General features: G+C 46.1%; 1 protein-coding gene across 1 annotated transcript in view; it reads right to left on the bottom strand.

Moving 5' to 3' along the window:
• The window catches only part of UBE2H (ubiquitin conjugating enzyme E2 H), a 44,215-nt gene extending 38,249 nt beyond the window's left edge, over positions 1-5,966 (bottom strand). The window contains exons 1-2 of the mRNA XM_085325903.1: positions 5,961-5,966; positions 5,735-5,760 (exon numbers count right to left, since the gene is read on the bottom strand). Coding sequence (XP_085182029.1) covers positions 5,735-5,760; positions 5,961-5,966 — 32 coding nt within the window. The remainder of the gene's footprint in view (positions 1-5,734; positions 5,761-5,960) is intronic.
• Between the last annotated feature and the right edge of the window lie 10,211 nt (positions 5,967-16,177).

Genomic DNA, 16,177 nt, shown 5'->3' with positions numbered 1-16,177 from the left:
TAAGGGCAGCGTGTCTTTTATAGATCACTTGCAAAACCAGAAGTATCCAACTTGCCCTCGTATCTGTGCTAGAGCAAGGAGATCTGAAAGATCTGTTGGGACTTCTAAAGGGATCAGATTTGTTTCTCCCCTCCTTGGTTTTGTTAAACGTACCGCAGGAAAGACTTTTTTTTTCTCCAAGACAGATCTCAAATGGGATTTTTCCATACCCTCACATATGCAGTGTTGCTTTTAACCTGAACAAATGCTCCAAGTGACAGAGCATGATGCCTCTTATATCCGACTGAGAACTAGTGAAATTATGACAATCACAACTGCTGCTTCCAACACAGACCATGCACTGTTTTCTCTCAAACCAAACCAGGAAAAAGTTATTTAGGAACAAGCACCTTTCTGACCTTGGTTACAGGTAGCCAACAAAGCACGCAGATACAAGCTTTCTTTCTAGGTCATCTGAAACACAAGAGGTGAAAATACCAAACAGTAGAGTTCAACACACCAAGAAACTGCAGTTCACTTTGCTGATGGAAAAAGTATAGGAGCTTCCTGGATGCCCCATTTTTGTACACAAATACCTACTACGCTTTTGCTATCTCTATTAAATCAGTTACCCCCTTTCTTCTTACCACAGCATGAGAGCAATGGAGCACTGCAGCACATTCAGCGTTTCCCCCAGCAGATCTGCTAAACAGACCCGACATCTCAGTGCTAGCTGCAGACAGACAAGAAGCGCAGGGCAACTGCTTTGGCCCTATCTTCATTTTGTTCATTCCTTTTAGCCATCTGTATTTAAGGGTTTAGCTTATAAAGACGCATCTATTACTCCATTTTCTACTTAGTTACTCCAACATCTGGTCTGAAAGCTGAGGCCAAGTCAGGTCGGCTTCCACTGTACAGATGGGTCTCGAGAAAATACTAACAGACGCACATTTTCAAGGCTAGGCACAGGGTCAGTACGTGTTATTTCCTGCCCATCAAGCCACTAACCCCAACCAAAAAAAGTCATGCCATGCTTGCAGTTAATGACCAAACCACCTGCATAAAGTTCACTTGTTTATCCTTCCCAGAAATTTAAAAATTCAGCCTGGTACTTGTGTTAAATTTAGCAGTTCTTTTGTATCTGATTCTTATCAGCAGGTTTTGTATCAGTAAGTTAAAAAAATTGTTAACAGGCAAGTGTTTTAAAAAAAAAAAAAAGTCCCAGGCTCTTCTGAGGCTTTTTGGCCTTTCTCAGAGGATTAACTGTACAGGATTTTCCTGAAGTTAAAGGTATAAAGACACATTGTGTTCAAGAGGAAGACACGAGCGCGCCATACCCGGGGACTAACAATGATCCCTACACGAGCTTCCTCGCGCAGCGGAAAGGCGAGCTCCAGGGCCGCCGCGCAACGGCGGCCAGCGAAGCGCCCGCGGCCCCGTTCGCGGAGACGAGCGCGCCAGCGGGCCCGAGCCGGGCAGCGCCCGAGCCCGGAAGGGAGGGCGCCCGCCGCGCTGCGCTCGTCCAGGCGAAACGCCGTTTTGGGGGTTCTGGATTTTGCATCCCGGGTCTTCGCTCAGCGGCTGCGGCAGAAGCGAACTCCCCCGACCCCGGCTCCTCATCAAGCGCGGCAGCTCGCTCTAGCTCGGCGGCCAAGCCGCCGCAAACACGAGTCCCAGCACCGCGCGGGAAGGCAGAGGCCCGTAAAAGCAGCCCTGGCACCAGCGACACCCCCTTCGTCGGAGGGAGGGGGGAGAGGTACGTCTTCCCTTTTACGAACCCGACGAGACGAACAGCGAGAGCGTCCCTAGAGCACAGGCACGCGTAGTCCTTACAGCCTCGACCGGGTGGCAGCTGCCTTCTCCTCCACTGAGCCGTACGCATGGAAGAGCTGGAGAGAACATCATGAACTTTTTTGGAAGGTGTCCTCACAACCGATAATCTTCAAGTTTTTCTAACCAAGCCTCACTGCTTCCTACCCCACATGAGCACCAACTCCATTTCTGCATGGGACAGTTAAATCAGAACCACCAGGATATCAGTTAGTCTGCATCAACTAAAGGCAGGAGCCAGACCTCATCACTAAGTCCTTTTGCTTCCGATCCAAAAGCGTGTTCTAGTGCATCTGCTCAAGCTTAATTACCCCCCCTTCTTCCTCAATTCCCTAATGAGAGGCACATCAGTTATGTGAAGACAGAGCTCAGGGGATTAAAAAAAAAAAAAGAATTAACCATTCCAACCATTCCAATTTATGTCCACAGATTTCTGATAACCAGAGGAAGCACATTTGCTTCAAGGTTTCCTTAAAAAAGAAGCATGTTATGTGGATCAAAATAGTGCAGCCAATTTAAGACTGAACTTTAATATTTTTCTGCATACATCACTAATAGAAGCCACACTCTCAATATAAATGCTATTGATTTGACCACCAGCTTTTAAACTGTGTTACCGAGTTTGGGAGAGGGAAGGCAAGTGCTTTCCTATAATTAGTTAAATTCAGCCGAAACAGAAGATTCCTTGACATTTTCTGTTCGGGTCACCATTATAGAAGGGACAAAGGAACACTACTGCAAAGGCACAGAAAACTAATTAACACAGTTTAGTCGTTAGCCGTGCAGCTGCCTGGAAAGTGGGATTTTGTCACCGAATTTGAAGCATCTCCTCCTTCAGAGACAAGCTGAAAAAGACCAAAGCTTACATACTACAGAACAAAAAGCCTAGCAGTGACCCACACCAGATGCTCTGAATTACAGGTGACCTCCAGCAGACCCAGTAGCATTTTCAAAGACACACATTTATCACAGCCTTCTTTAATAAATCAGAATTAAGCAGACTTGACACATTTTAAGCCATTTGTGATGACAATATTGCTAATCTAAAGAAAATCCCCAATTAACTAGTGTGCTACTGCAAATAAACAGAATTGTGAAACAACCAAGGAAGCTGCAATAAAGAACAGCTGGGAACTGCAAAACCAGTGCGTTGCTCCTGGCAGGTTTCAAATTGTTCATTGTATTGTCAGAATAACTTATTTTTCCCTTTCACTCATCCCTGCCATCTTGACAGTTTTTAGCAGAAATGTGGGGCTTGAACGAAAGGAGGTGAAAGCGTTCTCTACTTGAGATGTAGTTTAGCATTAATGAGGAAAGCGTCTCCCTCCGCTCCAAGTGCAAACGAGCTGTCCCCATCCCTAAGTGGGCAAAGACATCCAACAGCGACCCAAGTTCAACAACCGGCCACAGAGACAGCCAACAGATATTGGACATCCAAAATTGGACAGAACTCGTCTCCAAGGCCTGCTGCTCGGAGGAGCACTGGAGTTGCTATCAGTCCAGACCAGATTCAAGCCAGTAATCCAGGAGGTGAAAAGCTCCCTATCCTATTACTAGCTCAGCAAACGGTGCCCTCCTCCACGACTTCCTGTCCCTTTCGTACGGTGTTATTTAGTAACTTTGCAAGCAAATCTCAGTGGTATACCTGCTCTGTATGAGCAGAGGAAAAACAAAACAAAACAAAACAGAGAAAGCAGAAGACGACTGGGAACTTCACCCATCATACCTCGCCTTCTGCCCAGGTATTCTGCTAATACCTGACCAGTCGTCGTGCATAGTCCAAGCAGACAGCCCAGAAATAGGGACCAGGCAGGAAGCTGGATATGAAGCCTCACACTTCTGGCTCATCTGCTAAATTTAGCCCAGTCTGGTAATGACCTAAAAACAGTTGATGCGAGTCCTGTGAATTATGTGGCAGTCTGGTCGGTTCCATTCAGTGCTTAGAAGAAGAACGTGCACACTGCAAAGTCATTAGACTTCAGAGGGGAAGACCTGAATGGTAAAACCCAGTGATCAGGTCAAGCCTATGGGTGGCTGGCAGTGGCTTTGACCAAGTCAAACAGTTTCAGCTTGTGACTCATCCTGTGTCTTGCCTAAGGATTAGGGGGACCTGTTTCCCCAAGATGTTTTACATGCTCTTGACCTCAATATTTGCTCATTAAGGGAAACAAGCAAGAAAAAAATGACACTAGAATCAAGGCAAATCAAATAAAGGAAAGATGGTCCTGAGCTGGCAAGTTTAGTTCTAGTTTGCTCAAGAGGCTCTTTGGCTGCTTGAAACGCCTTGTAAAAGGGAGTAAGCCATCAGCGTCACAGCCCAACACACTTGACAGTGTGCTCGTCCATTAGGTGCTCATAACAAATCCCCAACTGCTATCTGAAATAAAACAGGACCTACGGAGGATTATAAGTTTCACATATCATAAGACTTACTTCTTGTCAGCTTGCTGCAGACCTGTAAGGCACAAGATAGTTTCATGCAGAATATCCTGTTCTAAAGTGTCCTCGTTATACTGAGCTTCAGGTAACAGCAAAGAAATCTGTGTCTTTGGAAGCCACTAAGAGGCACAGAGGACTATTTAAGGACTTGCTTGCTACTAAGCCGCACATATTCCAAGACTCTTAAAAATACACACACACACACACACACCCCACTAAAGCAACTCCTCTCTCTGAAGAATCCCGTTTCACCCCAGACATACTGAGCAGAAAGTCCTTGCAAAAAGAAACTAAAGTTCAAAAAAGGAAACTACACGAAACACAATATTTATAATGAATTTAAATACAAGACCACAACTTTTGTCTCCAACAGTGCAGAGATATTGGTCTGGACTCAAGGTGGTCTTTTACAACACAAGCTGTTCTCGTACATGATCTCCATTTACACAACTAACTCCAGATAAAAGCTAACATAAAAAATTTTGGAAGTCCCTGATGCCATACACGCTATATAAGCGTTTTAGAAGTACCACCAACACTGTTTGCAAAGAATATCTCAAGACAGTCAAGTCTCTGATCGCCTTCCCTACAATGTCCACGTAGACAGCAGCCCAAAATACTTCTCTTGATAAGACTCAATAGTCATAACCTGCAAATCATCCTTGCTTAACCCTGAATCTTATTCCAACCCATCACACTGAAACATAAAATATTTTTCCTCTTACAAAGAACTGACATTTAAAGACTTAACGCAGTCAGGCTGAAGGGTCATATTTTAAGTGAGTAGAAACCACTGCAAAGGTGAGTCAAGGGAGTACACTAGACGATCTGCCCAAACCCACCTCTGCCTGCAAGAACTGATGCGAACTGGCTCAAGGAAGAGGAACCCCCACAGTATCTGCATTTGTGCATTTTAAATCCTAATGCACAAATCCTCATCAACCAGTTTCAATACACACTGGAAATCCATCATTTGTCTCCTAAGCAATCTATATTCTAAATCTGTAAAATTAAGTTAAGCAGAGGGTAGTCAGAGGGTCTAGTTGTCCAATGATCAATACACCTTGTAGGACTGAACATCAAGGTCATTTCAATGGGTCAGCAGATGTTCTTATTTCTTTGACAGCACGTACATGTTTGTGGCATGCTTTCATTAGCAAAGCAAGCCCTGGTATCCATTGAAAGGCACTAATGTTATGAGTATGTTATTGTTAATCATTTCAAATTTGCATCTTACTAATAAAAAATTGTAAGTCTCAATACTATGCCAAGGAAATTCAAGCTCAGACCAACAAGTAAAGAGGGGCTTGAAGTTTAAACGACCTGTTGAAGCCATATTTCTTCAGTCTTGCATTTGACCTCAAATAACAATTTGAGTTTGCTGCCCTAACCCAGTCACAGGTGCTGCGGCTGTTCTCTACCTGGTTACGCTCATAAATAGTGCAATCTCTCTCTCGGTCCAAACAAGGCAAGTATTCAAACTCACCTGTAAATGGCAACCTCCTGATCACACTGCCAATATCAAGCAAAAAAAATGGCAAAAACCATGAAGTAATTAAAACAAAATCGCTTATGACCAATTCATAACTCTTTGCAGTCATAAGTAAGCCAGAATCTGTTTAAATCCTTGGAGCTTTACACAAAATACATTAGTTCATTATTATGTCCACAATTAAAAAAAAATTTTTAAACAGCACTAGATGTAAGCTTACTTGCATGGTGCCATTACTCATATCATCAGATACCAGGAGGACAAGTTAACATCATCTCACACACCTTCCCCTTCAAGGGACACCAAAGTACAGGCTCCAGTACTATGTTATGAGGATCTGATTTCTGACATCTCAGCTTTTCAACTGAATACCCCTCCCAATCTCTCAGAGCCACGTTCTTCTCTTTGGATCTAAGCTCACCCCAATAACTGTCCTCCATTACACCAGAAGCATTAAGCTATGTATGATGCCAGGTCTGCTAAGGAAGCTAACTGATGGGTGGGTTATTTGTTTTCACTGTTTCCCTCATTTCACAATTGACAGATGCGGGTTGAAAGCCTTAAAAAAAGTAGAAGATGCCTTCAGTAGCACAGAGGAGTAAATCAGGATAACCATGCTGAGTCACATCACAGTTTAAGCTGACATTTCCAAAGTCGGTGTTTCACTCCTGGAAGGGCTGCTTCTTTATTTCAGCCTTGTTTACTTTACATTCCTATCATACAAATTAGAGTATTGTCAAGCTAGAGCATCACCATGAGTTTTGTGGAAATCAGCCCACAACGTGTTGTTCTTTTCCAAGCACACTGTAACTGCAACTTCTCAACACAAAGTAAATACCTTCAACAAGTTTAGCAACAAGTATAGATACCTTCAACAGGGCCACTGACACGGACACATCTTTCCCACAGGTTATTATCTCAGCATGGAAGCAGTCCAGTCACTGCAAGGTTTAAAACTTGTGCTGCTGTTACACGAAACCAGCGCTCTATGCATTCATACTTAGCTGCGTTAGCTTTAAAGACTTCAGGAAGGTCAGCAAGGCTGAAGTAAGGATATTAGAGGGAAGAAAAACTCAACTGGTTTCATTTGGCTTCAGCAAGAAGGAGACAGTACATTAGGTTCCACCAGCTTCCTTCGATGAAGCAGCTTTGATGCAAGTATGTCATCAGGGAGGTACCTCTCCCCTCCACCCTTAAAAGGGGGCCTTCCCCAACAGAACAGTTTGAAAATAGCCAGGACATGACTGCCGCCACAAGGGTTTGCATCAATAGGCTAGATTTAAAGAGATGCAGAAAGTATGAAAAATGATCAGCCTCTGCCAACCCCATCCCCAACAGAAAACAGAATGTCCATTAAGTCGTACAATAAAGTAGGAGATGAAACAACTACTTCAATGTTCCCTCCCCCTGCTGTATCATTCCCACTCATTTTTTATTCCGTTTATTCCTCTTTGAAAGTAAGAATGTCAGTTTTTCCAGGTCAGAAGATCTGCTCCATCTATCACCCATTCCAGTGCCATGTCCTGCTCCTCCTGGTTTCAGGAGCAACCAGTCCCTCTCAATGCAGGCCACCGAACACCGAGGGATGTTTTATACCTACTAATCAATGCACTTTAAAATCAGGTGTGATTTATATATAAGAAAAAAAAAAAAGCTTGGGTTTAAACCATTCAAGATTGACCAATCAAGACTCAGAGGAGGAGCTTCATTTACCCTCACAAGCAAGCTGGTCTAAACTCCTAGGCCCCATCCACTCCAGTGATTAAAAACTGAACTGCAACTTTGGAGCAGTTTTAAAACAGCATTCAGATCTAGAGATGTTTTTAAGTGCAAAGTTACTTGCTCTACACAGTTCCAGTCAAACCTTGGCAGACAACCTGGATTTACGCTCATATCCGGCTTTTCCTGTTGCAAAAAACAGATTTCTCACTGGACACTCTCCCCTGCCCCAGATGCTTCACTTCACAGCTTCAGAGCACGACTACTCCTGCCACCATCAAAACAAAAAGCGACACAGCGAGCCAGGAGATGCCAAAGTGCTTATGTTAATAATTTATCAAACATTTCAATTTTGCATCTATTAATCTACCATGCAGGAGGCTAACCAAGGACACCAAATTGCTTCAGTATCAGATACTATTTTTTTTAATAGCTTCCCCTCCTCCTTTTTAAAAACTAAACGTTGTTCTAGCATCTTACTCAAGACTGCAACAGCTAAGAATTAAAGCACTGGGCCAGACCGGTGATCTGGCATGCGCATTATCCCATCTCCAAGCCATGACCAGCACCAGCTGTTTCAGATAAAACAGTAAGGAGCACTACAGGAGGAAGGTGAGAAAAACAGGACTCCAAAGTAGTTTCTTCTTAGCTCTCTAAGGCTGAGGAAGCAAATGTCTCACAAAAGAGTGTTCGTGCCAGCCTCTGCCCTTTTACCCTTCCTACAACAATTTGGGATATTCTTAATAGCTGTATAAGTACCTAAACCTATTTTAAACCCTGCTATGTTTCAGTCAAAGTCTCAGAAAATTTTACTGACAAAAAATTTTGCTTTAGTGCAAACACACTTAGGTTTACCTCCCAGTGTTATACCTTGCTCAGGGTCTGCGAGGAGGCAGATTGGACGCTATTCATCCTCTCTCAATACCACTCATTCATTATGCATACCACCACGCCATCCCCTCTCGTTCACCTCCATGCTAATACAGTCTGTCCCCATACAGTCATTATAAAAGGTCCACAGCCGACTGACTAGAAACAATCAGCTGTTACATGAAGAGTATCCTCGCGGCCAGGAAGCCAGCAATGATTTGCACATCTATGATTTACACGCTAGGTCCCCTCTGCCTCCCCCACCGCTGCTCTCGCAGGAAGAGTGCTCAAGGCCAGGTGAAAAGCCCACTGGAATTTGGAAATAATGCAAAATTTATCTAACAGTCAACTGTCAGCTTTTAACCTCAACCTTTCACAGGGGATGACAACTGCCTCCGGGTTGAGCCCCCTTAAAAAAACAGCAACTGTCATAAATGCTGACTTTTCCTAACAAAAACACTAACCTAGATTTAAAACGTTCATTTTTAAGAGAGTATCACCAAAAAATACTGAAGCCAACTACAGCCAGATAGTACAAAATGTTTCAGAATAATCCACTCAGACACTCGAGCTATTGTACTATCTCAAAGAAAATATTTTACCCCTCTTCATTCTAGCATGTAGTCCAAGGAAAGCATGCACCAGTGAAATGCAATCATTTCTGGGAAGCAACATTTGACTCCGAGAACCATTTTAAATGGCTACACTAAAAATCCCCTCCCCGCTTTGAATCACTAATATCTTGACCTCTGTGCTACCTTCTGTGTTCTCTTGTACACTGCTCATGTGGAATGTAAAAGCATTTTCTGTAATTTATAGCTTAAAAAGGATCGCAGTCAACAGAACAATGACGGTACCTCAGTCTGGAAGTGATAGGTGCAGATACACCCCTCTGCCCGGCGTGAAGCACCTGATGCCGAGGAAACAGACTCTGAGTGATCTGGCTTCTCTTTGAAGGCCAAATCAATCTGCTGGCGGGAATAAGCCAAGTGATTTAAGACTATAGGACAGAGCCACACAGCTCTTTGAAAGCTGCAACAGTAACAACAACAAAACAAACAAACAAACAAAAAAACCCAACACAACTTAGTCCTGAATCTAGTATCAGGCCCAGTTCACAGGGAATCATTAAGAGCTGCATGAGCCCAAGAGGCAGTGAAATTGCCCCTTTCCAAGAGGCTGTAAATCCATCCTCAGCCCCAGACAGATCATTACCAGAAACACTGAGGAACTGGAAGAAGAAAGAGACAGAAGATGAGGATATAACATTTAGAGATAAGCGGTTATAAGGCCGAAGGGAGTGACCGGGGATGGAGGGGGGAGGGAAGAGCCTTGTAAAGTGGGTGTGTGTATTTCTTTGGAACAGCCTAGGAGTACTCAAAGCATATCAGCACCAAAGAACAAACAGTTTTGAGCATCACAAGAAGGTAGAATGAAGAGAAAGAAGAATTAGGGGAAACAAGTGAGAACTTCATACTTCTGCCACCAGTAAAACCAAGTCAGACAGTTTCCACAGGATGTGGTTGAAGATCCATCACTTGGGGCATTTTCTAGTGTTTAAGGCAGTTCATTTGCAAGCACTCTGCTAGAATCCACGGGCACTGGCACACAGGCTGGATGACCTAATAGAAACTAGAGATGGCAAGGTCGTATGATTCTTTAGTCACGCGAGCTCTATTTTGGTGAGAAAAAAACAAAGAGCAACACTCTATGTTCATTATTCCAGAAACACATGGACAAAACCCACAGGGAAACGAAGGGAGTGAAAGGAGGGAAGCTGAATGCACACAATAAGACACAGAATGAAATGCTCAACTCCTATATGCACACCCACATATATAATTCACATTCAGTATTTTTAAAACATGTTATTCAGCAATCTCATCTTTGCTGCCAGAATAACGTCCAGAGCTCCAAGAGAGTAAACTAGACATCTCTCCCTCAGCACTCTAGCACCTCTAACTTAAGCACATAGTAAAATGGACAGTTATTTGGCTAGTTACCCATTCCGTATGAGAGACTGTCTCTTTAACTGCAGGCACTTTCCTACCTTAACAACAACCTGTTATGTGCTTATCCTGGTTGTGACTCGGATTATATCATGGTTTAAGAAGGGCACCAAGCACCAACAGGTGCTGAGAACATTAAGTTATACTGCAACTAGCAATCACTCTACACTGGGCTCATTTCAGATGTACCGCTCCCTTCATAACAGCCTGCTGTTGCCCAGTTCCTGCTGCTTTAACTTAAGGGGAAAAAAAAGTCAAGGAGAAAAGTCTATTGGAACTCTTATTTTCAGCACTGCTTCGTTTTTGCTTGCAAAAGGATACAGGATAGGGAAGAAGAAAAGATTTGAAGCATAAGATCCTGCCCAAGAAGTAAAGCTCGTGCATTTGGGGTCTCGGTCTTGCGCCTGTGTGCAGCGGGTTGCCAAGGGCGGGTAGACCTGCCCTCTACAGGACAAGGGCAGGATTGCCAGCACGGCCGGGGCGCTCCGCCGCTGAGCGTGGAGCTCAGCGCCAGCCCGCGCGGCCTCACCTGCGAGCAGGACCACGGCGGCCTCCACCTCGACACAGCAAACCTGGAGTCTCCAAAGGAAGAGCTGCAACCACCTTGCTCTAGACCTGATCCAGCGGCAAGCTGCATCTCCCACCAAGGGGGAGAAAGCGCCCCAACTCTTTGAAGGAGGCACTCAGCACCTTCCAGGATTTGCTCCCTCAGTTTATGTTTCAACAACCTCATCTCCTCAACCCACTCCATGCGCCACAGTAGGTGGGTACTAGAGTCAGGTAAGATGTAGCAATTAAGCATGTAGGTGAGGAACAGATTAATTGATGCTCTTCTAAAAACAAAAAGAAAGAAAAAGCACTCAAAGAGCAAAACGCTGCTTTCAGCGACTGCGGGTTCAGCGGGGGAATGCAGCAGCAGCCCTGTACAGGGAGGGATGGCCCCAGACCACTAGCCACTGATACAAACAAGTAGCCAGCAACATCAAAGCTTTGCTTATGTGCTTTCCACATATATATATATATATATATATATTTCTTTTTAAAGAGAAAGATTTCTGTCAGTGCAGTGATAACCACAACCAATGCAAGATACAGGCTGTACTTACATGAAGATTAGATGCAATATTTCACTGGCAAATGAAACAATGCAGAGTCTCATCAGGGGGTATCCTCTGGTTAATCCTACACATTAAGACTTTAACAGGGTTTGCAAGATTCACAGCCATGATAGAAGCTAATGTTATTGGCTGCTACTGCTAAGAAACATTGAACATGTGGGAGTGCACTCGGTAAGATGCATTTCCAAAAGCTTGCCAGGATTGTAATATAGTCATGATGACACTTAAAAAAAAAAATCACTTACTACAAATCCAAGTCTGCCTAGATCACAGTATGCCTTCACTACAAAAGACAGAAGTATTACGTATGCCTTTGTAGGCATAGCAGTACAGAGGACAGCAGGGACACCATTTTATAACACAAGCCACTTGCCTTCACTAAAATCCTACAGCCAATTTTTCTTTTTTATACTGTTGATGCAAAACAAGAGCCTCTAATATTTATTCATCAGCATTTAGTAATCTAATACCTGTTTAGTCTTAAGAATTGCTTCTGGGTACCATAAGCATAATACTAAAAAAGACTGCTATAGACTCAGAGTAATGGTTTTGGTGTACCGAGTACTAAGGAACAACACACACAAACAGTTAAAACTAACCAAACTCAGAGAGATACAAAGACTTTATTTTTTCTTTTTTTTAAACAGGGCCAGGATGTCAAGCTAGAACAGGCACTCTACTGTAAGCTGTTTTAACCAAATTCGTATTATACGATTCCATCTCAATGACCACTGCAATTATATTATTAAGCAGGTGCACCACGCTTTCAGGTCTGCTCGACGAGTCGCAGCCTCAATGGGCTCCGCAATCAAACTGACAGGGCCACAATGGCAGAGCGGACTTACAGCTCCAGCCAAGAGCCAGTCCCGAGCAGGGAGAAAAATCCAGCCGCTAGCAAAGACGCCACGCTCGGCTCTAAAAGAAGCAAGATGATACCCTTGAAAGTTGTCATTTAGGCAACAAAGATCCTCCCCCCCTAAGTTGGGTTGTTTGGCAATGGGAATTCAAAGTTCTCATTACGGCAGGTAGCACCACACGTTCCGAGCGGAGTTTAACTACATTTTACTTATAAATCACAACCCATGCCAGCATTTCTGACTGCTCTGAGGAGAGGAAGGGGGGGCCTCCCAGATCCCAAACCAAACTGTTCCCAAGTCTTTGAACGTTTTGAAGTACCACCACGCGATTACCCTCATCCCTGGAGAGCTCATTAAAACGGAGCCCCAGAAGCAGAGCAAGAAGGAGGGTAGTGTGACATTTTGAAATTTACATTCTGACTTGTAAAAGTTTCCAGAACTGTCTATCCTTTAAAAAAAATAAATAAAGAAAAAAGAAACACACCACCGAACCCTACCAAAACAAGGCATTCCAGTGCACATGCTCTTCCCCTGGGGACAGGCCAAACAGAACAAAGGCACGTGACCATCCTATTGCTCAACGCACGCTTGGAAGGTGCTCAAGTAGGATGGTAAGTGTGGTGTAAGCCTATAATGAACATAAAAAGGAATTTACCCCAAACGTAAACCACGTCCTGATCTCCGTGGAGCAAACTCAGTGAGTTTTGCGATTACAAAATGCTCCTAAGGTAAACTAAGGAGCTTTGTACCTTTATTCCCCTTGACTCAGGGCAAGACTAAAATTAGAAGGAGACTGCTCACTCTGTATGTTACTCCCTGATAGCTCCAAAGCGTGTTACAAACGTTCAGCTTTGTAAACTGGTCCAAACAGGGAGATTCAAATGAAGTTGAGCTCTATTTATAATTCCTTTCATGCACTGAACAGGATGACACTTCCCTTTTCTAACATCAGCCCTGATGCTTAAAAATAGAGCTCGGAGACGTCGACCGAGCCAGGAGCACCTACCCACGAAAGGAGGGAAATAAATCAAGGCAAAACAAACTCCAGTCCAAGGGGAGGCCGCAGACAGCTCGCCCCGCGGAGCCCACATCGCTCCGCGGTGCCGAACAATAAACCCTGCCGGGAGAGCGCCGCGGGCGGCTCCAAAGGGCCCCGCGAGCCGGGGGCTCGGGCGGCCGCGGGGGCCCCGCGGGGCCGTCCTCCCCCCGTAACCCGCTGCTGTAAACACGCCGGGTCAGGCTCCCCATCAGCTGTCGCCTCGCTCCGCCCCGGCCCCGGTTTCCGGGTAGTAACAGAGCAGCCAATCCGCGGAGTTGCGAGCTCTGCCCGAGGCCTCTCACCTGCAAACCGCGGCTCGGCCCCCGAAACCGGGGCCGGGACCCCCCCGGTATCCCCCGGGGGGAGGCACCCGGGCTCCTGGCGAGCCGGCCTCCAGCTCCGGCGCTGCCGTGCAGGCCGCTGGGACACCCTCGCGCACGCTTTAAGGCCGCTCGCGGGCAGCGAGCGGCTCCCAAGATGTTCTAGGGGAGGAGGCCAAAAGCTCCTTTGCTGAGCGGGGGGGCACAGGCAGTGCACGCACCGGGCTGGCCCGGGTACCTATCGCAGCACCCGGGACACTTCAGAGCACGGGGAGGGGGGCGGAAGCCCCCCAGGAAGGGGGAAACGCAGCGCGGAGCCCCGTCGCAGGCCCTTCCCCAGCGTTTGCACAACGTCAGGAGCGCGATCAGGAGAGAAACAATGAGTGACTCAGAGTTTCAGCACATAACCAGCCAGGCGGTTATTAAACATCAGTTCAACACGTTAACGCACGCACACACGGCGGCTTCTCCCCCCCCCCCCCCCACCCGCCGGCAACGCATGGAGAGAGCCCGAGCAACCTCTCCCCTTCCCAGCTCACAAAGACGCGTCCACAAAAGGACACGGACGTGTTAGGATTGAAAATAGGAATAATAAAAAGACCCCACTCGGCTCCTAAACCTGTCAGAGCAGGAGAAGGCAGCAGCGTTATTCACTCACAACATTACCCTCTCCCTATCCAAAAAGGTAGCCCTTGGCAGGCTATAAATCCACGCCATTATTCTATATTGGAGACATGGAAAGAGGCTGAAAAGGGAAACTGTAATGAAAATGGCAGCAAAAGGGGAAAAAGCAAAAACAAAAACAAAAACCCACCCTACCCAACAACAGAACCCTCAAGCCCCGGGAGGAGCAGCCTTCAAGCACATTCCTTCAGACTAGTCCTCTCTCATTTGGTCACCACCAAAACCATCCTCGCTCCCAGGGCTCAGGACAGACCCTCATTTCAGACCAGCTTAGGGAGATTCCCGACATACACAGAGCGAAGTGCTGGGGGAGTCGGGGCCTAGAGAGCTCAGCTCTCCCTGGGCAGGCCAGACAAGTCGGACAGACAAACAAACAACCACCAAAAAAACCCTGGGGAGGGAGGAGCGGAGGGAAGAGTCATCTGACACACACAACTTCCTAAGTTTGTGGTCCGCAGGACACCGACCGCTCTAACCCTCACCCTCAGACACCGGGGCCGCGGCGCTGACGATAATAGGAGCTTGGCTTTTGGGAAAAGCCTTCGCTTTCTTTTGTCGGGGGAAAAAAAGAAAGAGCAGAGCCAGAGCTACCCGGCGGTGGGAGGAACGCCAGATATTCGGGGGCTCTCTACCCACCACCACCCAGCCCTGCCACCACAAGAAATACAGAACAAGTGAAACCACTTCAAAAAAAAGGGGGGGGGGAAGAAAAGAGAAAAAATCCTGCTCTTTGTCTCCTAAAATGCTGTAATCGCTAGAGATGCCAGCTACGAAACGAACAAAAAAAAAGTAGGGGGAGGGGAAAAGAAAGCAGCAGCAGATCAGGTTGGGCCTCAGCCCCTCTTCAGCCCAGTCCTCTTCTGACACTACCGGTAATGAAGATTTCCTCCCCCCCCCCAAACAGCTGGAATTCCTGACCCACCTCCCGGTGCAATTAAGCATCGATTGAAATTTGCATTCAGCAGACTATGACATGTGCGTAACTTTAAACCTCAGATAAAAATAGCTCGGATTCAACCACGATCGGCAGTCATTTCCTATTTGCTTAAAAAACAACATGGAAATATATGAAGAGCAGCTTTGTACAGAGAAACACACGCGCAAAACATCAACAGAAGTTTCCTTTGATAAGCCACCCTCGTGCCACAAACATGAGTGGTGTCGCTCTTCCCTCCCTTCCCCCCTCCTCCCTTAAAAACATAAAATCCAAGCAAGTTTGTTTATCTCTCTGGGAACTAAATCAGATCTGTTTACCAAACCCCTCAGCACCACATACGAAGTTAGAGCCACCATTCGCAAGCTCTCCAGTGCACAGAGCTGAAAACATTTCAGATACTCTTGTCATTTCTAATTTCCCCCCTCCCTCGGCCACCACCACCTTGTAAACAAAACAAAACTATTAATAAGCAACCCTATAGCCACCCCCCCCATGAGATTTTCAATGCCATGCACACTGCAGACAGAGGGGAAAGCATTTGCCACCCTGCAAAGCATCGAGAATAAAAGCAAGGAGGAAAAAATGTATATAAACAGATCTCACAAGGAAGGGGGGGGGGAGAAGCTGAGCCTAACCTGGAGAGTTACATAAATGGGACGGCTCGCGTGAGAGGGGTCCGGGCCGTGCTGAGCCCGTCTCCCACCCTGCCACGGCTTCGCTGCCGGTCTGTCCCCACAGGGCCCCGCTGCCCCCAAAACATTTAACCCCCCGCAGGCCGGCCCCAGAAGCTTCCTGAACCGGGGGCTGAAAACGGGGAGGAAACAGGAATAATAAACACCACGACAGCCTTTCTTTGGGCTGTGGCAGCAGCTCGGCCCCCCCCC

This window comes from Rhea americana, unplaced genomic scaffold (assembly GCF_003343005.1).
Source record: "Rhea americana isolate MKP2758 unplaced genomic scaffold, rheAme1 scaffold_1, whole genome shotgun sequence".
NCBI lineage: Eukaryota > Metazoa > Chordata > Aves > Rheiformes > Rheidae > Rhea > Rhea americana.
The sequence above is the reverse complement of the archived record's forward strand: the minus strand, read 5'-3'. Positions and strand labels throughout refer to the sequence as shown.